Source organism: Eschrichtius robustus, chromosome 2 (genome assembly GCF_028021215.1).
Source record: "Eschrichtius robustus isolate mEscRob2 chromosome 2, mEscRob2.pri, whole genome shotgun sequence".
Lineage (NCBI taxonomy): Eukaryota > Metazoa > Chordata > Mammalia > Artiodactyla > Eschrichtiidae > Eschrichtius > Eschrichtius robustus.
The window spans coordinates 163,735,404-163,760,163 of record NC_090825.1 but is presented as its reverse complement, the minus strand read 5'-3'; the positions used below and the strand labels follow the sequence as shown (position 1 = coordinate 163,760,163).

General features: G+C 47.0%; 1 protein-coding gene across 2 annotated transcripts; it reads right to left on the bottom strand.

Moving 5' to 3' along the window:
* Positions 1-7,551: 7,551 nt before the first annotated feature.
* On the bottom strand, positions 7,552-24,685 carry AKAP8 (A-kinase anchoring protein 8). Of its 2 annotated transcripts, none has more exons than XM_068536590.1 (14): positions 24,584-24,685; positions 21,991-22,029; positions 20,529-20,561; positions 19,721-19,997; positions 18,792-19,275; positions 18,155-18,284; positions 17,861-17,907; positions 16,663-16,696; positions 14,599-14,686; positions 13,051-13,192; positions 12,588-12,681; positions 12,017-12,147; positions 10,757-10,852; positions 7,552-9,259 (listed from the first exon to the last, which is right to left on the bottom strand). In XM_068536590.1, exons 1-14 carry the CDS (start codon positions 24,600-24,602, stop codon positions 8,798-8,800), a joined length of 2,076 nt encoding a protein of 691 aa, XP_068392691.1. In that variant the 5' UTR covers positions 24,603-24,685; the 3' UTR covers positions 7,552-8,797. The 2 variants fall into 2 exon arrangements, with proteins under 2 accessions (XP_068392691.1, XP_068392690.1); XM_068536589.1 differs by lacking the exon at positions 24,584-24,685 and adding an exon at positions 22,227-22,356.
* Between the last annotated feature and the right edge of the window lie 75 nt (positions 24,686-24,760).

Below are 24,760 nucleotides of genomic sequence, written 5' to 3'. Positions count from 1 at the left end.
CAGTTAAAATAATGAGAGTGCTGGAAGACCTAGTGTGAAGAGCCATACAATTGCAATTTTAAAAAGGCAGTGTTTTTTTTTAAAAAGTTTCAAAGTGGAAAGAAAATGCAAATGTTGCACATGGGATAAAAGTACTCAAGAGGAAGGAGTCAGGAAGTCAAAGAAGGAATGATAGTAGGAGCTCTTATATACTGCTCGGTTAGTTCAATCATTTTAGAATACAGGTTGGCCTTGTCTGGTGAAGTTGAAGCTCTGCACACTCTACGGCCCACTAATTCCAGTCCACGGAAACTCTCAATGACACACTTAACAAAGTTCAGCATAGCGCTCTTCCTAAGAGCCCACGCTGAAAACAACCCAAATGTCCACCTGGTAGAATGAATAGATCGTAGTATAATGAAAATGAACAAATCACAGCCACACACAACAACACAGATGAAACTTACATACATAATGGGAAAAACAAAGAAGCAAGGCATACATGATGATTCCATTTCTATGTTGATTTCTAAAACATAAAAATAGACTGAGGTTTTTAGGGAAATAAAACTATACAGTTACCTGTTGCCTGAGGATGTCTGAGCCGAGGATCCATCATCATGAAGTCCTCTGTGGAGTTAGGAGGACTGCTGCTTCTGCTTGTTTCTTTTATTTGGATGTGTTCTGGGCAAGAGCCAGTGGAGGTGTGGGGACTATAAAGGAAAACAAGCAGGTAATTACCACTGGTTACTTGAGAGAGTGATCAGGAAGGGATGAGGAGAATGGTGTGGGTGGCCAGTTTCTGAGGTATAGTGGTAGTCTATTTCTTTTTAAAATTTATTTTCCAAATTGAAGACCTGGCATGGCCCTGCTGATTCACGTGTGTGTGTGTGTGGTAAAAAACACAACGTGAGATCCACCCTCTTAAACTGTTAAGTGTACAGTACTATTAAACTATAAGCACGGTGTTGTACAGCTGGTCTTTTTCATCTTACATGACTGGAAAGTATTCTGCTTCTTGACTGTGCATTTGACTGTGCATTCACTCTACTATATGTTTTATGCATATTTGTATTATATTTAATTTTTTTAGGGATAAAAAAGAATGAATCATATAAACAAGGAAAACTGTGCCTAAGTGAAGAGAACTGAACAGAAAAGGCTAATGATGAAGTTGACATGGACAAACTTCTGACTGTATGGCCAGGAAATGAGCAGCATTGCAAGATACCTTCCACTTTAAGACTCACACAGAAGGCTGGCAATTTGAAAGCTTAGAGGCTAAGCATGGTGGAAAGTGTTCCTGATAAAATTTCAGTCATGAGCCACTAATGGTCCCAGGGATTCAAGCCCTTATGGAATCATCATGGCATCAAAATGAATGACAATGGGTCAAGTGAGGTTGCTCCAGCTGCTAAAAAATTCTCTTCAGCATTTACTGAACAGAAAAGGTTTCTTGCCTTGGCAGATCTTCACTATAGTTGAAACCAGCCTAGTTTGGTGAAGGATGCCTGATAGAATTTATTTCAGCAAAGACTTCATGTGGGAATAACCTGCTCTCATTGGTGTAAGTACAAGTCAGGACTGAAAGCTTACATCTCTTTTACTCCTTTCATCTTCAAGACAAATGGGCTGAAGAAGCAGGTTCTTGGAATCTAATACGTTTGTAAGAAGAGCATCTGTATCTAGATTTATACTAGTATTGTCTGGTAGCCAGCTTTCAAAAATGGCCCCCATTGATTACCCTTCTTTAATCTCCTCCCTTTGAGTGTGGTCTGGACCTAGTCACTTGTTGATAACAAAGAGATGATGGCAAAAAAAAAAAAAAAAAGATTATGGCAAAAGTGATGGCATGTCACTTTCATGATTAGGTTATAAAAGACTGACTTTCATCCAGCTGGACTCTCTTTTGCCTTCTCAGCTTGCACATTTTGATGAAGCAAGCTGCCATGTAGGAGAGGCCCAAGGGACTGAACGTAGCTTCTGGTTAATGCCAGCAAGGGACTAAAGCCCTCTATCCAACAGCTGCAAGGAACTTAGTTCTGCCAGCAAACACAATAACATTGAAAGTAGATCCTTCCATAATCAAGCCTTCAGATGAGACCACAGCCTTGGCCAACACTTTGATTGCAGCCTTGTTAATTCCAGCTAAGCCACACCTGACTCCCAGAAATTGTGAAATAATAAGTGTGCTTTAATTTTAAGACACTAAATTTTGGAGTACATTGTTATGTGGCAATAGATAACTAAGAACATACATCCTGGGAACAAATATCCCCTTTCCCTAGGGAAGACATATTTCAGCCTTAGTGGGGTTGATGAATAGTGTGGCAAGCAAATTCTTCCTTCTCCCAAAATATCCCCTTTGTTCCTCTGGTTTTGCATTGTTAAACTAGACAAAGTATATTTCAAATACTGGGGAATATTGTGGTCTTAGTTCTTTTGAGACAAACAGTATTGTCATTTAAATTCTCTTCCAATTGGAAGGAATTAGGAACTTATGTCTCTCTAAGGAGGCTATAGTTTTCCTTATGGGGACTATTGTAGTAAACAATTCACACATTCTGTTACCCTGAAGTTAGTCATTGGCCCTTGGGGGTTACCTCTAGAGAGGAATTCTTTCAAAAATAATTTCATGGCAGCAAATAAGGGAAATTTATGATACACTTGTGAGCTCTCTATCTTCCCTCCTATTTAGAGAAATGCTCCCAAATCTTTGTAGGTATCTAAGAAGCTAAAATCCTCAGGCACTTCCCATGGGACAAGTTGAAGATCTGTCCTGAGTGGGTATCTGTGGGCAGGTTACTGAGCAAAGACTTGATACATGCGTCCACAATGCCTATGCCCTGCAGGCACTCAATACTCAATATGTTGACCTGTTACTCATAAAGTTAGATTCCCAAAAGAAGATGTTATGTACTTTATGTTCTTTATTTAAAGAATCCAGCTTAAATGGATTGGCTGGAATTAGAGTATCTACAGGAACATAGACAAATGGTCTTCCACATAAGCTTAAAGGAATTCACAGTTAGGAGAATGATTACTAAGGATATAAGTAACTTTTTAAAAAAATGTTGGGAATTCCTGGCAGTCCAGTGGTTAGGACTTGGCACTTTCACTGCTGAGGGCCCGGGTTTGATCCCCAGTTGGGGAACTAAGATCCCACAAGCCATGTGGCACAGCCAAAAAAAGTTACAAGGATGCCAAAAAAAGTTACAAGGATGCCAACACTGTAGTGGGAGTTCTAGCCAGAGCGATCAGGCAAGGAAAAGATATAAAGGCATCCATATAGGAAAGGAAGAAGTAAAACAATCTCTATTCACAGATGACATGATCTTATACATGGGAACTACAAGAGAATGGACCAAAAAAACCTTTCAGGTCTATTAAGCAAATTCAGCAAAGTTGCGGGATACAAGATCACACAAAAATCAGTTGTATTTCTATACACTAGCAATGAACAATGAAAAATTAAATTAAGAAAACAATTCCAGGGAGTTCCCTGGTGGTTCAGTGGTTAAGACTTGGTGCTTTCACTGCTGTGGCCCTGGGTAAAATTTACAGAAAGAAAATTCCATTTACAATTGCATCAAAAGAATACTTAGAAATACATTTGACAAAGTAAGTGCAGAAGTTATACACTGAAAACTACAACACTGCTTAAAGAAGTTAAAGAATAATTAAATAGTGGCGGGACTTCCCTGGTTGTGGTGCAGTGGCTAAGATTCCACGCTCCCAATGCAGGGGGCCCAGGTTCAATCCCTGGTTGGGGAACTAGATCCCACATGCCTGCTGCAACTAAGAGTTTGCATGCCACAACTAAGGAGCCCGCCTGCTGCAACTAAGACCTGGTGCAACCAAATTAATTAATTAAAAAAAAAGAAATAGTGGAAAGACATCCATGCTCATGAATTGGAAACCTTAATATTTTTAAAATGGCAGTACTCTCCAAATTGATCTATAGATTCAACATAATTCCTACCAGAATATCAGCTGACTTCTTTGTAGAAAATAAGATAACCCTAAAATTAATATGGAAATTCAAGGGACCCAGAATAACCAGAACAGTCTTGAAAAAGAGGAAGAAAATTGGAACATTCACACTTCCCGATTCCAAATCTTACTGTAAATCTACTGTGTGGTATTGGCATAAGGATAGATACATAGAGCAAAAGAATAGAATTGGGAGTACAGAAATAAACCCATGTAGCTATGGGCAACTGACTTTTGACAAAGGTGCCAAGACCATTCAACGGGGAAAGACTCATCTATTTGACAAATGGTGCTGAGACAACTGGATAATCACATGGAGTAGAATGACGTTCAACCCTTACTTCACACCATATACAAAAATTAACTCAAAATAGACCATAGACCTAAATATAAGGGCTAAAACCATAAAACTCTTAGAAGAAAACGTAGGGGTAAATCTTCACAGCTTTGGATTTGGCAATGACTTCTTACATATGACACCCAAAGTACAAGCAACAGAGAAAAAAGATAAATTAGGATTGAACCAAAAACAAAAAAAATTTTTTGCATCAAAGGGCACTATGAAGAGAGTGAAAAGACAGCCCACAGAATGGAAAACAATATTTGCAAATTATACCTCTGATAAGTGTTTAGTATCCAGAACATATAAAGAAATCCTACAACTTAACAAGAAGACAGGGACTTCCCTGGTGGCGCAGTGGTTAAGAATCCACCTGCCAATGCAGGGGACACGGGTTTGAGCCCTGGTCCGGGAAGACCCCACATGCCGCAGAGCAACTAAGCCCATGTGCCACAACTACTGAGCCTGCACTCTAGAGCCTGTGAGCCACAACTACTGAGCCCACAAGCTACAACTACTGAAGCCCGCGCGCCTAGAGCCCATGCTCTGCAACAAGAGAAGCCACCACAATGAGAAGCACGCGCGTTGCAACTAAGAGTAGCCCCCACTCGCCACAACTAGAGAAAGCCCACGTGCAGCAACGAAGACCCAACACAGCCAAAAATAATTAATTAATTAATTAATTTAAAAAACCAAAACCAAAAAACCACAATGAGGAAAGTCTCTGGCAGGCCAGTGGTTAGGACTCCGCGCTTTCAGGGCCATGGGCCCAGGCTCAATCCCTGGATGGGGGCACTAAGATCCCACAAGCTGTGCGACGTTGCCAAAAGAAAAAAACAAAACAAAGGAAAAAAACCCCACAATGAGATAGAGATACCACTTCACACCTACTAAGATGGCTAGAATCAACAAGAAGAAGAAGAAAAGGAAAGTAAATGTTGGTAAGGATGTGGAGAAATTGGAACCCTTGCATATTGCTGATGGGAATGTAAAATGGTGCAGCTGTTGTGGAAGCATTTGGTGGTTCCTCAAAATTTTAAACATAAGAATTACCATATGACCCAATAATTTTACTACTAGGTAAATACCCAAAAGAATTGAAAATAGGTACTCAGATACTTGTTCAAGAATGTTCCTAGAAGCACTATTCATAATAGTCAGAAGGTAGAAGCAACTCAAATGTCTATTATTGGATAACTGGATAAATAAATGTAGTAGTATATATATATATATATATATATATATACAATGGAATATTCAGCCATATAAAGGAATGAAGTACTGATATAGGCTACAACATGGAGGAACCTCAAAAACATTATGCTTAGTGAAGAAGCCAGATTGAAAATGTCATGTATAGGTTTCCTTTATATGAAACAACCAGAATTGATAAATCCAGAGACAGAAAGCAGATTAGTGGTTGTCAGGAGACTGGGGAGGAGTGGGAAGTGGCTATTGATGGGTAAGGAGTTTCCTTTAAGGGTGAGGGAAATGTCTTGGAACCAGTTATAGGTGATGGTTGCACAACTTTGTGAGTGTACCAAATGCCACGGCATTGTCTGCTTTAAAATGGTTAATGGCCCATTTTGTTACTTGAATTTTACCTCTTAGGAAAAAAAAAACAAAACTGTTGAGCTTAGAAACCACTTTTTCAGTAGTGCCAAGTATTTATTATCTCACTTAATTCTGATAACCAACTCTGAGAGAATGGATAGATTGCCCCATACCCCACCATATTCATATTGTCCCCCAAACTGAATTCCTATTTCATATATATATGTAAGTATATGCTCAACCACAGTGTTGTTTTTTTTTTAAACTTTATTTATTTATTTATTTATGGCTGTGTTGGGTCTTCGTTTCTGTGCGAGGGCTTTCTCTAGTTGCGGCAAGTGGGGGCCACTCTTCATCGCGGTGCGCGGGCCTCTCACTATCGCGGCCTCTCTTGTTGCGGAGCACAGGCTCCAGACGCGCAGGCTCAGCAGTTGTGGCTCACAGGCATAGTCGCTCTGCGGCATGTGGGATCTTCCCAGACCAGGGCTCGAACCCGTGTCCCCTGCATTGGCAGGCAGATTCTCAACCACTGCGCCACCAGGGAAGCCCCACAGTGTCTTTGAGAGGAGGTACATACCAACTAAACCTCATAGGCCTCACAGTGTTGTTTTACAAGATAAAGGAAGTGGCCCAATGCTAAAAAGCTCTTCTACTCTGTTAGTGCTAAAATTCTACTTCAACTCTACTGTGCCTGTCTAATCACTACCGGCTGCACTTCTGGTGAGCAAGGATCACTTTCAGCAGTAGAAGTGATTTCTTTATGGCCCAAAGTCTAAGTGAAGAGGATTTACTAATACTGATTATATACTCTTGAATGAGCACTTTGCTCATTACATTGTATTGTTTCCCCTTTAGCAACTGTAGTATTTCATAAAAACCCAAAGAAATCACACAGGTCCACCATATTACCAAAAGTTGAAACTAGGTTGCCATTCCTAAGATTTTTTTGCTGGCCAGTAGCAGAGATTACCAAATTCTCTAAACCTGTTTTTAAATAATAAAGGTGCTCTATGGAAAGTTCATGCCCATTGGTGTCTCATGGACCTGTGTATTGACCTCAGTAGTCCCACATCTTTAATGCGGGGCCCTAAAAGTTACTTAACGTCCCTCTCAGGTTTCTCCCCTACAGATGGGAAATAACCAATATTAGTTTGCAATGAGGAAGCTTGCAACTTATTCCTGTCATCTAAGGAATATTAGGGCACCCCTTTGTGCAGCCTGAGTAATGACTCCCCATCTTGGGGAATGAGGAAGGTCCTGGTTTAACCTAAGTTTAGGAATAAAATGATTCATGTCATTTCACACGGGGTGGGGGCGGGTGAGGGTGGTGGTGAAAGAACTTAATTGAAATTCAGATTCAAGGGCAAGCCTTGTATTAATTTTACAAGAAAAGCAAGGGAATTCCCTGGTGGTCCAGTGGTTAAGACTCTGCACCTCCGCTCCTGAGGGCGCAGGTTCAATCCCTGGTTGGGGGACAGAGATCCCGCGTGGTGTGGCCAAAAAGAAGAAAAAAAAAAAAAAAAAAAGCAGTTTCATAGTTTTGTTATCCTTTTTCAGGCTACTGATGGTCAGTGCCACCATTCTGGCCTCAAGAGAATAAGCTTCAAAGGGCATGCATAACCTGTGACTAAGCCACATCTGTGCAGTAAAAGGAACGATGTTTAGAAAAGATTCATAGGCACCGGTTTCTTCTAAGCAGTTTATTTGTTTTTAGTTCTAACATTGACTTTTTCATAAATATTCATCTCACATCTCCAATAAGGCTCCTTGAGAGCAGTGCCCATATCTAATTTTTATCATGAATTAGCACCTGGTACACAACAGATGCTCATCAAGTATTCTACTACCTCTTTCCTAACAATTTCCCACTGGCCAATGCTTCCCCAAATGTGACAGTTCAAAGGTTTATAGGAAAACAGACCCAGCAGTATCATTTCAAAAGGGAGGTATCTTTCAATTCTTTTGATTATATGAAAGTATAACTGTTGCTTACTACCCTTTAACACATGCTGGCTTTTCTTTCTTACAGATTCAGAAACTTCCAAAGCAACAGTATTTATCTAAAATAAAATGTTTATTCATTTTCCACGGATAGTATCTATGTATGGCAATTTATACTGGTTTTCCCTTCATGAGACATCAAGTTTTCTTTTTAAATATATTTAAGTAGAAGTAACTCAATTTAAAGAAAAACAAAACCGAAAAAACCCTGAAGTAATGCAGAGGTGGAACACAAATGAGGTAAAGCATGGTAAAGGTGATTCACCAAGGACTAAAGATTGGGAAACAATGCCCTAGGCAAAGTGTTCCCATTCTTGAGGGTTAAGTAGGTATGCTTCCAATGGTGCAGGTGTGTCAGATTCATCAGGCCTTTGAGAGTTCACTGACGTGACAGGATCAACATAACATGTTATCAAGATTCTGCTACATCTTGTGAAGGAGGACCACATACCATACAGTGTACCACAAAAGCAGAGATCAAAAACTGAAGCCAAAGCAAATTCTTGAAACTTAAAAAAAAATCCTTTATAAAGCAAGATATATCCTAGTACTGAACTGCTCCCAGACCAAAAAAATAGTAAGGGGGGGGCGGGGGTTGGTGGTTGCGGTGGTGCATTCAGCCACTGGCTGTATTTAACAAGCAAAGTGTCACCAAAATCTACTTATCCAACTTTTATTATTCCAACTACAGTGTAAAGAGAGATGTCACAGCCGCTTGTGGGAATGTACAACTTCTGCAGCCTTCAAACCAAGGCAGAAAGCCACGCAACTCTGTAAGACAAGCCTGTGAGGTACACTTTTCTGAAGGAAATGGCTGGGCCTCTTCACCAAAATAGTATTCCAGCATCATATACCCTAGTACTGCTTATAAACCAAAGAAGAAAGACGAATGCATTATATAACACATCCCCTGAAACAGGGAAAGGAGGATCATTCTGTGGGAATAGCATCTTTGGACTCCGCATCAGTTTGTTCCACTTCGGCTTCTGCAGCAGCTTGGACAGGAGCAGTGATTGTCAAGGTGCTTTCCGACTCTGCTGTCAGGGTTTCCACTTCACCTCCAGCCTCAGCAGCTTCACCTCCAGCCTCTGCTTCAGTGTTGCCCTTCTCAGGTGCCATTCCACAGGGTGCCTCCGCTTCCAGCAGCTCTCCAGGGTGGGGCCCACTAGTGGTCTCAGCTGTGTCCGTAGGGCCTTTCACTTCCGCCAGCATTTCACTACTTTCCGGAGTAGGTGCTCCTTCCCCATCTACTGCCCTCACTGCTGCCGTAATCACCTCAGCTAAGACCTCGGCAGCTACCTCCTCCGGTGTCTCTTCCTTATCCTCACCTCCTAAATTGTCATCTCCTTCTATTTCTGGATCAACAGCTTCACTGGTGAAAGGATCTTCACCCTGGCCAAGAAGAGGAAACACAGGTTAGTGCAGTCTAAAGAACTGTCCAAATGAGAGATTGAGGCTCAGGTTGCTGGGAGTTTATCTTTTTATAATGGGCAGAGTCAACAAGAGAAACCTTTTAAATCACACCAGGTGAGTCAATCCTACAACTGCTCAGAGCCTACAGATTCAGAAAAGACATCTCAGAAAAGCTTCACCAGTACTATTTTGCACTTATTATTCAAGCATGTAATGGTGAGGAAAGGTTTAAAAAGACCTAGGTTTTCTTAAGCCAATTAAAGAAAAAAAAAAAAAAGCCTCATTTTAACAGGAAGTTAAGTTAAGGCTCTTTCTTAAGTTTCGATTAAGCACTCAGCCCAGGCATGAAGGTTATCCCCATTTTACAGAGAAGGATATGAGACTTAAAGATCGGAACTTGCCAGGTCACACAGCTATTAAACTTCAGTCAGGATTCAATCCAAGTGTGCCTCTCTCAGAAGCTGAATTTCTCATGAGCATATGCTAAAACTATGTCTAGTTTAGAAAAAGTAAACTAAACATTATCACTAGCAGATTAGAAAACGTGTTTTAAAATACGCTGTTTAGAGAGTTCCCCGATGGCCTAGTGGTTAGGATTCTGGGCTTTCACTGCCATGGCCCGGGTTCAATCCCTGGTTGGGGAACTGAGATCCCGCAAGCCACAAGGTGGGACCCAAAACAAAAACAAAGACCCTTATTTAGAAGCTTGAGTCTACAGCTGACTCCAGAAACTTTAAGTCTGTTTAAGCCACAAAGTAAACACTGATCAGTTATAGTTCTTAAACCGGTTATTTAGATTCTATCCCTTTATGGTTGAAATGAACTGTCAAACACTGAAGCAGTTAATAACTAAGAGGAGGGCAAACACATCCTAGTCAGGTTATGCTGAATCTTAATTCCCAGCCCCAAATGCTGAAGTCATGGAGCTGAGCACTTAGCAAAATGTGCTTCCCAAGGAGGAACCAGAGACTCTTCCAACCAGACTCCTCTCTAGGGTACCCTCCCCTCTTTGGGATTTTTTATTACTCTGCTCCTGTTACTCCGTAGTATGGCACCACTGGCTCTTCCCTCCCCCTCGTTCCCCATCTCATTGTTGGTTGTCTCTGCCCGCAAAACCTTGTTTTAGCTTCTACCTGGACAATTATCATTTACTTTGGTTTGTTGCTTTGTTTTGAAGCATCTCACCAGCGTTTTGCTTGGTATTTTATGGATAGTCAGGGTTTCTCATGGTGAGAGTCAGCACCATCGCACAGATTAATCAAGTAGGACCAAATTCCAGAGTTCCCAGGCAAGCAGTGAGTCTCAGGAAATGCGCAGTTGTGGAATCCCAAGCCCGATACATTCCAACATCTCTCAATTCTTCAAAAGACTCAGAAATGCCAAATACTGCACTCTGGATATAATTCCAAACCCACAGAGTTAGTTCATCCTCCATCTCAAAAGCTTTTCCCATCTACTGGACTCCTAAGCACAAACCTTGAGGTACTTTTCCAGCATCTTCACAATATGTCTGTTGTTCAAAACACTCTTAGCCACATGAAGACTTGTTTTCTTGAACTGTTCAGCAGCCAACTACAAAGAGAATCAAACATGGGCTTTTAAAAATGGCGTGCATAGAGGAGCATGAGAACAAATCAGCCTGGCTACACTGAGTTGCTCTGAGATTAGTCCTATGCAGAGACACAACTAACATCTTTCTTCACTATGGTAAGTCCCCAAATGCTAGGCTCCAATAACGAAAGAAAGAAGGCACTGGAGAGGCACCAGAACTGAGACTGTGAAATAGTGTAGAAAAGTCTGATAATCTCAGAAGACAAAAGCACAGGCACACGACTGATGTATACTATGTGCACAAGCAAGGATGAAATAAGAACATTTACAGATCAGAAGCTATGTGGACTCAGTAGGGGAAAAGGGCAAGCTTTTTCTTTTCAGTTTTTTGAGTTTTATTGACTTTACAAGTAAATTCTAGAGCAAAAGTCTGAATGCTGCAACCATCTGACTGTTCTAGAGCTTGACACATTCATATGATAATCCCCTATTTGTACAGTGGTTTTTGGCTGATCTTTAATAACACCAGGAGACAGGTGGGCAGGTAGCTTCAATTTGGTAGTCAGGTAAACCAACGACAGATAGAGATGCTCAACCAGGGCTTGGTGAGCTACACCCCGCAGACCAAACGTGGCCACACCCATTCCTTTACTTATGGCCTGTGGCTGCTTTTGCCCATCAGCAGCAGACTTGAGGCGTCAGGCAGGCATGAGGCAGAGACCTGATGGCTTGCAAAGCTGAAAATATTTACAATTTGACCCTTTATTAAAAAAAAAAAAATTGCCAATGCCTTGAGCTAAACATTTAGCCTCAGGCCCCATCAGCTAATAAGGATCAAACCAGTCCTTAGTCCTGGGTCCCCTAAGCCATTCTGCTCTGAGTGGCCCTCAGCCTCAGCTTATAAGAAATCCAGTTTTTCAGCAACTGGGGAATTTACCCGTGTGGTTTACAGAGAACATTCTCAACCCAGGAGAACTGCAGCTACTGGATTTAGTCAATCTTAAGCAACACATTTTAATAGAAACTGGGGTGCATTTTACAACCACTTGATGAAATGATGGACTTGATGGTATATGGCAAAAGCCCCTAAAGATGTTAGCTTCCCCATAAGAGACAGAAAGTTCTGAACCCCTCCCACTGGCAGCCAGGACTGCCTGCCCCACCAAGCATCAGGGGGGCACTCACCCGGCGGTTGTGATTGTGGTCGACAGAGTGCAGGTGCCGCTGGAGGAGCTGGGGCTGCGCAGGGATCAGCATGTCACAAGCCAGGCAGTGAGCAGCCTCTATTTTCTTGAAGAAGTGCTCCTGGCCAATCCCTGTTGACAAAACCCAAGTCTTGTGGGATTTGGGACAGCATGCAAGTGATGCTTTCTTCCCACGTACTCCCCATCAAGGCCCACATTTTCTCCCTGTAGCCCCTCTCTAAGGATTCAGTTAGGACAGAATCTGAGACAGGCATCACCTGCCCTCCAGAAGGAGTATGGAGACAGACAAATGGCCTCTACACCTGGCAACTTTATACTTAACTTTTCTCATTCTTCTGGTCCTTTCTCTTCATACAAAGAGAAAAAAACATCAGAGTGCTTAATGTCACTCCAATAAGCTGCCTGTAGAGGTGTCATCTACATTAGGCCACACTTGAAGGCTTCTTTCCCCTGCTAAGTGCCCCTCCCACTTGTCTTCACGTCACATTCTCAACCACCCCGAGCTGGGCTCTGTGATTTGGAATAGCACACACCCCAAGATCACAACTCACCTTTGAAAGGATCTGGTTTTGGTTTTGTGCTTTCCTTCTCCATCAACTCCTGACGCCGCTTCTCAATCTTCTTATTCCTGTTTACAATGTATTCCTAGAGAGGTTGTGAGATGGCACCAAATGAAATGAGGAGAGGGTGACACATGTGGATATTTTTCAACTGCACCAGAGGCAGCCCCCCAAGGGTGACTGCCAAGCCCATGGGGGGCAGTGACAGCCTTATCTCAGCTGCTCCAAGGAAGGGAAGACAGCTATCAGAGCAGGTCCATGGGCAGAATTAGTGGGAACTACAATGACGGGAGCTCTCAGTTGTCCCTCTGACCTGGGGACTTGTACACTGTTATTCTGAAAAAAGAAATCTTGACCAAGTTTAGGCCTCTTATTTCCCTTCCCTTCTCTGTGAGGGATCTGACACTTGCAGGATCACTGGGAAATGCCGTGATGGAGGCCAAGCGTGATTTACCTGGAGGAACTCCACCGTCTTGTCGGGCAATTTGGTACTTATAAACCGCAGTGTCTCTTTGTGAAATTTGCTTTGCAGATGCTTCTGGATTTCTTCATCTTCGAAGCTACGAAACTTGCACACGGAACAGGCAAACTGAATCCTGGAGAAGAAAGACAAAAAGAAAAGCAGTGATGCACAGATAACCAACTCATCTCTGCTTAGAACTGAAATGGAAATGGGAAAGCAATTTCTGAATTAAGTCTTCTGACTTGTCACAGGGTGTCAGAGTAGCAGTTAACCCCAAGTTTCCCCACCTTAAGAATGAGGGTACAACCTTGCAAGTATTTCAGGAAAATGATTCACGTGGCACTTCAATACCTTACCACTCTTTTTGGTCCAAAGGCTCACAAGAGAACAGCCAAAGGTGGAGACTTTTCAGAACTGTGAACTCCCTAAGTCTCCAGCCCACTGCTCTGGGGGTCTAGTACCTAACTTCATAGCTTCTCAGATGTTTCCTTCTGCAGCCACTCAGAAGATACAAGGCAACCCCATTTAATACAACAGAGGAATTCCCGAAGACCTCACACAATTCAGAACTCACATAACCCAAGATCAATTCTCCAATGGGACTCAACGTAAAGACATCACAATCAAGTTCTATGAATGAAAACTGAGGTTTCTTGTGTGCTTTCAAAATCTCACCAAATGCATGCATGCTGTATGGCAAGGGGAGAGCACGCTACAGACCCCCAAACCCCCACAGTGGGGTGCTGCTTCCCTCAGCTCTGCTCCATTTGGGGTGTAATAGCACAGGTCCTGGGGCACTCAGGAGTCCTCCTCTGCCAACTCAAGAGATCTGCTGGCCCCCAACGCCTGCCTTCTGCTCTCTGGACAAGTGCCACAAGACACTCTTGCCTTTGCAGATACCCCCAAAAGCGGAGTGAAGAGGGAAATCTTCCAGGCCCTATGTGCAGGACTATCAGGAAGCTACCAAGGAAATACAGGGTTCCTACTTCCCTGCTGCATCTTTACCTCCCCCATGACAATTTCTCCAAGTTTCTTTGAGGATCTTCAGTCACTAGGGCAGTCTAAAGATTCCTTTAAAAAAGTCATCTCAGTTCCCACGTGGCATAAAAACAGATCTAATATAGCTGTCATTTTATTCATCTGTTTAAAAAACAAGGATTTCAATGAATTCTGTTAACACTTGGAACTCCTACTTTTCAGTTCCTGGCTTTCCAGCCTCTACTGTTAGCTCTTTTGCTAAGCATTTCTTTGCACAGGGAAACCACTACCCCCATTTAAGCCTCAAGGGCAAGGGTTCCCTTTCAAGTCATCAATCAAGAGAGACCCCAGCTGGGAATGTGAGGGCCACACAGACCCACCAGCAAGAATAAGATTCAGTGTGTTTCCCAAGTTTTGACTCCCATCGACCTGACCAGGATTTCCTGACATACACCTGGAGTCAGATGATCAAACCAGGCCCCCCCTGCATTGTGGAGCGATGACAGATGAGCTCAGGGGAGTCTTGACAGTGCTCACCTCCCACCTCGCCTGCCTCCTCACCTGTCAGCTGCTCGGTCTCTCATCCTGTCTCTCCTCCTTTGCTTCTCCCTCCTCTTCTTCACTTCATCATCCTCATCGTCCTTCTCTCCTGCAACAGAAAAGTCCCTTCGAGACACTCTGAGGAGCTTGCAGAGGAGCTGAGCACCAGGGCCTTGATGGGGCCCACAGTTCGGCCACCATACCCCATGCCCTGCCACGGCCTCCACACATGGCGGGGGCAGGACACCCTGAGGTACCAAAGGGCTGTCAAAGGCTCCCAACAGGGGTGGCCTTTGATGAGAACACTCAGTAGTTCGCAGGGGAGTCACCTCACTCCCCCCATGGTCTGATAAGGCTGGCATGGGCCGATAAGGCTGGCATGGGCCGATAAGGCTGGTATGGGCCAGGGACATGGCCCGCCCATCCTACTCACACCATGCCCCACCTGCTCTCTCTGTCCTTCCCTATCTTGTTTTTCTAATCCAGCACCCTACGATTGGGTCTTCTCCCAATGTTACTTAAGGAGAGAGAGAAGCAATTCTTCCCAGATAAAGAGGCAGCAGCTGGAAGGCCTCAGAAAATAAAGCAAGCCACTCTACTGCCCTCCGTCCCACCTCTAGGTGGACCATGACAACTGTCCCATTGGCCTCCCCTCTGAACTAGGGCCTCAGCAGGTCTGACAATCCCTGGTGGCCCGAACTCTATCTTCCACTCACAAAAACCGTCAATCTAGGGCTTTCCCAGGAATATGTGGGAAGCAGTCCCAGAAATAAAAATGTGAAGAGACCAACTGGTCCTCCGTCCATCCCGTGGGGCCAGTGTGGGAGCTCCTCTGAGAGCTGTGCAGCCCAGAGTCCCAGCATGAGGCGAGGCCAGGCCAGGTCACCGCGGCTCAGGGCCAGGGCCAGACACTGAAAAAACGTTGGATAAGCATCTGAACTGTAACCCCTACCCCTGATGCCAGTCACGAGACTGTCCCACGAAGATGGCGACCGGCGTGCGCTGCTCAGAAGCCTCTCAAAAGGGCGTGTGGGATTTTTGGCAAGAGGTCACTGCCTGAAACTATTACTGCTGTTTAATAGCAAAGTCATCCCGGGTAGGTAGCAGGACCTGCGCGCAATAAACACGTCACCTTTGCTTTAGCATTTACCCCGCTGCATGAGCTGCTAAATGCTCTGTGTGGTCCCATGCTATAAACGTAACTGCCTCAATAAACAGGGCAGGAGGACCTCAGAGGGTTGGCTAAACCTGAACATATAAGAGAAGGAGCATCTAAGCCAGGGGCCTTCAGAATTTATGGGAGCGGAGTCACACAGGAGCCAGCCTGTGATTCTTAGGGGAAACCAGCTATGGACAGACCCATGGGAACAGGAAAAGAAACAAGCGGCTGCTTCTCCACGTCCCCCTAAAGGGCTTAACACTGTTCTGTTCTTGCTGCTTATTTTGGTCTCTTAGGTTTCCCTCGCTCAAACTGGTGAGACCTGCTGAGCAGTGACTGCCTCTGGAGGATCTCGACCTGAGTGTGCCCGACAGTCCCCCCACCGCCTTCCCGAGCTCCCCACCCAGGCAGGTGTCTGAACTCTGCCCCATGCCGTGCCAGTGTCCCCACCATAGAGGCTGAGAGCATGGCCCTGGCCTGGCAAGCAAGGGAACTGTGGACAGAATGAAGCCCGGGAGAAAACAGTACAGGGACCTGCATTGGCCAAGGGGGGAGCAGAGAAGACAAGCTGGAGGGCGCCTTTTCTTTTCTCTCTTGCATTTCTGAGACTCTCCCTTCCCTACCACTGCGGGCTATTGCACACACCCAGAGATGAGTTTCCCCCTGCCTCCGCAGCCTGCACTGAGTGAGGCAAACAGACCTGTTTCCAGCAAGTGTTGCTCCAAACACCGAGGCAAAGCCTCGGGGTGACTGGCATGGCCAAGGCCCACCTTGCAGCCATGGCCCCTCCTCTGCCCTGAGCCGCAAGCCCCTCCACCCAGGCCCTGGGCTTGCTCAGAAACCCAGCCCGCCTGGGCATTAGGCGGTGAGTGCAAGGTAGCTGGGCAGACACAGGAAAGCTCAAAGGGATGCTGGGTGATGCCTACCTCTCTGCCTCCCGGAGTCGAAGAATTCGTCCTCCTAAAAAGGCACAAAGTCAAACTGTGAAGTGGAATTTCTAGAACTCTCCACAACCAGCCCAGCACCCTGCCACCACCTGGTGGTCGCTGTGTCACCAGGAACACGGCCAAAATGTGTCAGGACAAGTCCCAGGGCCATGGGATGGAGCCTGAGTGTCCTGTCACTAGTCCTGGTTGCCTTCTGAGATTCTGTGATGATGACTAACTTGCTTTTTTATTAAGGACACAGTCCAGCTTTTAGTTCTTCCTAAAGCTAAAGAACTACCTCTGGCAAGTGCACAGTTCTGCACATGGGAAGACCAAGAGCCCATCCATCAACTGTGTTAAGCAACCCCAATTTGTAGGAAGCTAGTTCCTGCACTCTTTAATGAAAATGGGCTTTATGAAGTTTCCCAGCTACTTGTTTACGTTATAACAAGCCAGGTATAGATAAAAATGACTCATCTAACTGAAAATTGAAACTGAGGCTATTCCTTCGACATTAAGCTAAAGATTAAATCAGCAATCAGCAGATATGCAGAGATTTTCAGACTCAAGATCTAAGCAACCTAGACATGGAACAAGCAAGACCCTCAGAAAAGTTGAAAATTCACTGTATCCTGCCCCTTCCTCCCCTTCCCCAAACTCGTCTAACCATCAGAAGCACCTGGATGAAGCCTTCATACACCCAGATTTCCAGGCCCTACCCCAGACCTGGATCAGAATTTGCAGGAGGTGGCGAAGGCTTGCTCCCCAGGTGCTTGTGCATGGTCCTGGCTAAGAGCCAGCCTTCAACACCCATCTCCCATGACTGCTTTTGAGAGCTGAATGACAAGGATGCAGCTCAGCACCAGCATAGAGCTGGCAGCAAATGAGTCTTTGGTGCTTGTTTGAAAGCCTCAGCCTGCACAGCCACTGCAGTTACCACGTGTATAGCTAGACACATCACTGCGAGGACACAGGTATGGCTGGGGAGAGGGCTGGGAAGGTCTTCAAGCAAAGGAGGACTGTTGCAAGTGGAAAACTCTTAGAAACCTAGCTGCAAATCTGATTATTAAATCTACTCATGAGGTAGAGTTGAATATACCACAGCAGCTGTTTCTGCCTCTTTGTAAGGAAGACACTAAAGTAAGGAAAAAATCCCACACTAGAGACACTGGAGGTTGATCAGTAAAGGCGAACTTACACCCCTGAATTCTTCATCTCCTGACCGGAAGTCACCAGCTCCATCATCTACCAAACACAAAGGAATAGGTAAAGTCAGCACCTCGGCAGCTGGCCCACTTCCTGTTTTCACCTCCCAAACTCACTGTCCAGAGTGACTGCGCTTGTCCTGACTACAGTGGGGACTGTGGGAGTGCGGGTGACACACACCGCCCTTGAGCTCCTGTGTGTCCCCTGTCCAGATAAGCAGGCAGAACACCAAGCATGCAACTGACTCATCTTATACACAGCTGGGCCTACTGGCCCCAGGGCATACCGTTTTCAGAAAAATCTCCTTCACTGTCAGCCCGGGCTTGTTTGGTGTCTGGCTCATCGTAAATCTGCAACTGCTTCCGTTTCCTGCCCAAGCTATCTGGGCCGCAGCGATCAAACTCTCTCCGCCTAGGCTACAGACAAAAGCATATTCCAATGCGTTGCTTACTCGGACGGTTAACATACCCCAGAGAAATGAAGAACAAAGAGGTTGTAAGATCAGAGAACAAGGACAGAAAAGGTCTTTTCAGAAAGCAAAGAAATACAACATGGTTGGACCCCCCCACCCCGACCCCAACCAAAACACAAAAATTTTATGCTGAAAGAACCCAGACACAAAAAGCCAGGTATTATACGATTGCATTCATATGAAACGTCCAGAAGAAACAAATCTACAGAGACAGAAAGTACATTAGTGGCTGCCAGGGACTGGGGGAGAGAACGGGGAATGACTGCTAATAACAGAGGTTTCTTTCTGGGATGATGGAAACGCTCTAAAACTACGTGGTGCTGAAGGATGCACAATTCTGTACGTTTTTACTAAAAGTTGAACTGCATTTTAAAATATGAGTGAATCTTACAGACAAAGCTATTAAAAAAGAAAAGCAAATAAGGCAGATGAGAACTTGGCAAGGGCATACCCGATCTCTCATCCGGGTCTGTGACCGGCCACATCCGTAGGGCATAGAGCTGTCATAACCACCTGCCCCCTGCATGCCCACCATGCCAAAGTCAGGGGCCATGGACTGGGAGAAGAGGGAAGGTGGAGGCCTGCTGGCGGAGGGGCCTCCCAGGCCCCGCCCACCCACATAGTTCATTTCTGTCCACGGAGCAGAAAGAGGCTCAGAAGAGGCTGCAGGTGGCATGAAGGGGTCGCTGCGCATAAAGGTGCCGGGGTTGCTCCGGTCCTGGAAGCGGCCCTGGCCTCGGCCCCGCATGAAGTCATCGAGGGAGCCCCGCTCACGGGCTGGGTCCCGGCAGTCACTGTACTGACCACCAAAGCCACCATTGCGGTCGGGCCCCAGGTCAAAGTCATAGTCGTAGCCGTAGCTGGGGCGGTAGGGATTGTGCTCAGGCAGGCAAGGCCTGGAATCATAGGACTCGAACGACTGGAAGCGGAAGGAGCTGCAAAGAAAGCACAACCCATCACCACACTGTCTGGGCACAACCTCAACGCCTCCTGCAAAGCTGACTTCCCTACATTCAGAACAGCAAAGCCAAACCACCACGCATCCCTCCTAAGTGCTCAGAAAATAAAACAGACCAAAATCCCTTTCAAACACTGTTGAGAAGGGGCATGAAGCCCTGGCCACAGGAATGGGGAGAGTCTGCTAGGCGCCTGATGCAGAAATAAGGAGTCTGGCATAGTTTAGTCATGCCCTAAGCCCCACCACCCAAGAAACCAGCAAGTCCTATTACATGCCTCGGCCCCAACAATGGCTCAATTTATCTATCCTACACTCAGGAGGGAGCTGGGGAAGAGCCCTCCCTGGAAGAGCAGGTGCCCACTCCCGTCCACACAAAGCTGGGCATGCGGGATCCCCCGGGAAGGGCTCAGGTCTATAATCACCTCTCCCGGTCCTGCATGCCCTCCCCATTGCCGCTGCTCCCGCCCCTGCCTCCTTCCTTGGACATCATGTCCAAACGCTGGTTGATCTTGGCAATGAGGGAGTCGGAATTGTCGGTGCACGGCTCTGGGCCATAAGAAGCCATATGCATGGCAGGGCCCCCAGGTGCCAGGCCATCACTGGCCTTGGTGGCCTCCCATGAGGCTGGGCCGTAGCTGTAGGTTGCTCCTGTGGTGACGCTGGTGTTCTGGGCACCATAATAATTGTAGTTTTCATAACCTGACAGAGAAAAGAAAAACTAAATCAGATCTCAGCAGCCACAAGGCCAGTCCATGGTGGACAAGTCTGGGGAGGAGCACCCACTGCCCACGGAGAAGGAAAAGGGTCACGGGTCCAAGTGCTTCTGGCATTACCCCAACACTGCACAAGTCATCTGCCAAGAGGCAGCAGGAGGAGGGCAGGGGCACGGCCTCAACTCTGAGCAGTGGGTTTTCTATACCAGATCCTAAGACTTGCTTCTCATCCAAAGCGAGAGAGCCCAGGAGGCAGCAGCTGGGACCACTGACGGACCCACCAAAGAGCTGCTGCTCCCAGAATACAACCACAACTCTCCCCACCCCCCATCTCCAGCAAGTTCCCCTGGAGGCCTGCCCCCCAGCCCTCCTCAACACCTCAGGCCCAGTCTGTTGAGCTTTCAGAACAGCTGTGAGCACATCTAGGAGGGGTGATGGGGACCCCTGCACCCCAGCCTCTCTAGGTAGCTGATCGGAGGCCCACTCACCCACCCACGGACCCCCCAGAAGGGCCTACCTTGCCAACTGGCCACACCAGTTCCATATGCACCTTAGAAGAAACAAAAACATACAAGAGTTTTGTTTGCAAAACAAAGGCATCTGAGACACATCCCCTCCCCCCACCACAGCCGGGACGCTGAAGGACAGTTGTCACCTCATCCACTATGCACAGGCCAGGGCTAAGGGTGGCTATGTCAGTGCTCCAGGAGGCACCCTTGGCTGCCCATTATGGCCAGGAAAGGCTGCAGTCCACTAGCTGTAAAACTCGTTTCCTACAGAGCACTCAGCGGAGCACAGTCAGGGCTTCTCTCCTAAGCAAGCCTGATCTCCTCCATTAGGGCAACAGAAAGGACACAGCAGCCTTTTTCCAGGAAGCTTGTCTGGCGTGGGCCACCAGCCAAGAGGCCGCCCAGGCCAGGTCCCTAGGTAGAGAGCCCGTCTAAAGTGCCAGTTCTCACCAGGAGCCAGAACTAAAGGCACCGCCAACAGCACGGAGAGTGCACTGGTGGAAAATCATGTCCCTAACTCAAATGAGCAAGGGGTTGTCATGTGCCTGAATAACACAGAAGACCTCCTCCTGGGAAACTCGGTGATGGGCAGAAAAGTCACCCTGCTTCCAGTGGTGCTAGGGCCAAGCTCCAGGCTCAGAAAACAAAGTAAACCCTTATCCCATCCCCTGGAACAGATGCTGGCAAAAAGGAGAAACCCTCGCCCACCAAAGAGCACATTCTGGTACTTCAAACACACTTAGCACCATGATATAGACTCACAAGCAGGGTCAGCAAACGGGCCAAATCTAGTCCATAGCCCAGTTTTTGTAGGGCCTGCAAGCTAAGAATGGGTTTTATGTTTTTAAATGGTCAGGGAAGAAAAAAAACCATAATCAAAAGAATACTTCATGACATACGAATTTTGACAAAAGACACATTATTTATACATTCGTCAAAACTCATAGAACTGTATAACAGAGTGAACGTTAATATAAACTCTAGCCTATAGTTAATAACAATACATCAACGTTGGCTTATAAATTGTAACATATAAGGGAACTGTACTGGGGTGAAGGTAGGGGAACTGTATGGAATTCTATGTACTATCTGCTCAATCCTATAAATCTAAAGCTACTAAAAAATAAAGTCTATTAATTATAAAAATCTTTAGTTATACCCTCGGGTATTTACTTAGAATTAAACAACAAAAGTTGTTTAAAAAAAAGACTATTCCACAACACATGAAAATCATACGATATGCAAATTCCAGTGTCTTTAAATAAATATTATCGGCACACAGTCCTACCTACTTGTTTATAAACTGTCTATGGTGGCTTTTGCACTACAGAGACCATGTAGCCTGCAAAGCCCCCCAGAATTTACTCTCTGGTCCTTTACAAAAAAGGTTTCCTGGTCCCAGCTATGTCACGCTGGTGCTGGGGGGTGGGCAGCCCATGCCTCCCTGAAAAGCAGGTCCATCCCACTTACCCTGGGTGTTGGTAGGTCCAGCACTCCATGCCCCATAGCCTGTGAACAGAAGACCTGTGAGTTAGGGTCATATTTGTCATACCACAGAACAAGTGCTTCTGAGATGCTCTGAGGAACATAAAGGAATCTCCTTGAAGGAGTTCAGTGCCAGCCTTACGAGAAGGCAACACAACCACAACAATGTCTCCTTAAAAGTCACCCCACAGCTGGGTTTTGCATTATCACACTTCACCTGCCTGAGGTCAAAGCAGAAAAAAGAGGAGGTGGATGGGCTTCCGGGACAGTTCTGTCCATTGCCTGATGAGGGACCTTGACCTAAGCCTCAACCCGCAGCTGAGGAAGACACAGAACCAGCCACCAGCTAGCTCATCATTAGGACACAGTCCCGCCCCGCACCCCTCCCCTCCTCCGCCAAGCAGCCATAAGTACCCCACAACTGAGAACAAACTTCAAAAATTTGGAGACAACAGCTGTGCCTCTCTAGGCCTCGCTTCTGTGTAACTTTGAACCGTCCAATGCTCCGCTGGGCCTTGAAGTCCCAGGGCTTCAGCCTGGCCCTAAGGCATCAGACGGCATTCCTCTCTATGGTGGCTCCCTCTGCCCCTCCAGACAGTCCCATGATAGCATCTGTCTGGCCCCGCTTCATCTGTGTCCCTGGAGCCTGGCACAGAGCTGGGCACGGGCAACCATTCATACCTGTCAAACGACTTCACCTTTACAAAGCCTCCTCTCTCTCAAATACATCCTTTCTCTCCTACCAGGATAACCCAAACCACTGAGTGCCTACTGTATGCCGACACATGACGGGCACTCAGCACACATTAGCTGGTGACCCCGAATGACATTCAGAGACGATGTGGGAGCTAAGGCTTAGAGATTAGGGGACTTGATCCGAAGTCACGATGCTGAAGATTACGATCTCCCCATGTCACACAGCTTTCCGCATCTGTGCAGCAGAAAGGCGGAGTAGTAATTCTAACAGCAACTGACCAACTGTGGGGCACTGGTCTAACTAAGGGGCATGTGGTATTCGCATAACCTCACAATGACCCTTGAGATAGGTACTACTTACTCTGTTGTACACAGAGGCTCCAGAGGATAAGTCACTTGCCCAAGAACATGGAGCTGAGGAGCAGAAGAACAATGACCTGGACCCAGATTGAGGTGCCTCCTATGGCCAAAGAGTAACTCTTAAGCCTCAACAAATCTTAGGAAATAACTCTAGATGGAAAAGCTACAGAAGGATTCAGGGAGGCCGCTGCATCTAAACCGAGTCTGAAAAACTTTTTAGTAGGTAGGAAGATGGGCAGGGGGTGACCTCTCCAAACTAAGGGCATGCATAAAACAGGATTACTACTAGCTGAAAAATCTGGTAGGGAGGCAGGTAAAGAAGAGTGAGATCCAGTCACACTGCAGAAAAGACAGGAGTACCAGGTAGAGCCACAAGCACACCACGCACCTCAGGACCTCTCTGCTTCTCTGCAATTCCTGCTGCTAGCCTCCTGCTAATTCTGCCACCTTTCAAAACATGTGCCTTCGCTGCGGCAGCCAAGATCAGATCGCTTGCTTCTCGAAGCTCATATACCTGAATAGGGATCTACGCCGGGTCAAGCCCAACCCTGCATATTCCAACTGTTCCCTGCGGGCAAACGCGGCTTCCAGCAAAGAGCAAAGGCCTCCCAGGAGGCTCAGATTCCAAAGACTGAGAGCAGATCGCCCGAGAAGGTCCGTCCTGCCGCAGGCCCTGAAACCCAAGTGGGTAAGGGCACGTTCCCTCTCACACAACCCCTCTGGCGTCTCCAGGCCACCACAAAGGACTGCCTTAAGGAAAGCCCCCAATCTGTCACGACCCCAGAGCTCATCGGGTTTCCAAGCTTTGACCAAGATACCCCGCATCTGACCCTCAATGTGTCGTCCCAGATCTGCATGAGCTAGGTCCGCGGTAGGAGCCCAGTGAGGCTAACCACTGCAGAGGCCGCACTAGGCCCCGCTGCTCTGCACCGCGGGCCTGGCGGGGTCCAAACCTGCGCCGCCCAAACGGCTTCCGGGACCGGCGCCCCAGGTCACGTGTGCCGCGCGCAGGCCCCAGCCAAGCCCCGCAGGTCCCGGACAGGCCCGACGGCCCGGAAAGAGGCAGCGGTTCCGCCTCGGCCCCCGACCGAAGACCCCGCGCCCCACAGACTCGCGCCATAGCTCCGCCCCCCGGCGCCGCCATTTTGTGGCGTCTTCCAAAAGGGACAGCAAGCCTGCTAGCGGCAAGGATCCGCAGGGCCCGGCCCACCCCGCCGGGGTTAAGGAACCGAAACTGCCCCAACCGCCTGAGGCGCCCCCCGAAGCCCGCCGCAGCGTCGGCACGCCGAAATCAGCCAACTTCCTCAGGCCCTGTCGGCCAATCCGCACGCAGCGCCCTGGGAGCGACGGGGCCGAGATCCAATAAGCTGCGCGCGCGCGCCCCAGCCGCCTCGCCGCAGGGCCGGACTGCGGTAACCGCGCTCGGGTGTAGTCCCCGGCCCGCAGCCCTCTGCGCGGCGGCGGCCCTGCCGCCCGGGCACCACCTGCCGGTCCCACCCCGCACTGAGTCGCCCACACTAACCTCCATAGCCCTGCTCCATGTCTTCAGCTCGGCCCGCCAGCAGCTCCTTTTTCTAAGCTACCACAGGACGCATGCGCTCAACGCACTTCCCGCCGTCCTCTACTGGTAGACCAGACCCATGTGTCACCCCTTCCACGCGCTACCATTGGCTGGAGTTCACAGCTGGACCGCCCTTAC

Coding starts and splice junctions, on each gene's coding strand:
- AKAP8 (XM_068536589.1), bottom strand. CDS start 22,284: ATGGACAGAACTGTCCCGGAAGCCCATCCACCTCCTCTTTTTTCTGCT. Junction 18,285..18,791: donor AGACCCGGATGAGAGATCGG/GTATGCCCTTGC, acceptor TTTTGTCTGTAG/CCTAGGCGGAGAGAGTTTGA. Junction 13,193..14,598: donor AGAGACCGAGCAGCTGACAG/GTGAGGAGGCAG, acceptor TTTCTTCTCCAG/GATTCAGTTTGCCTGTTCCG.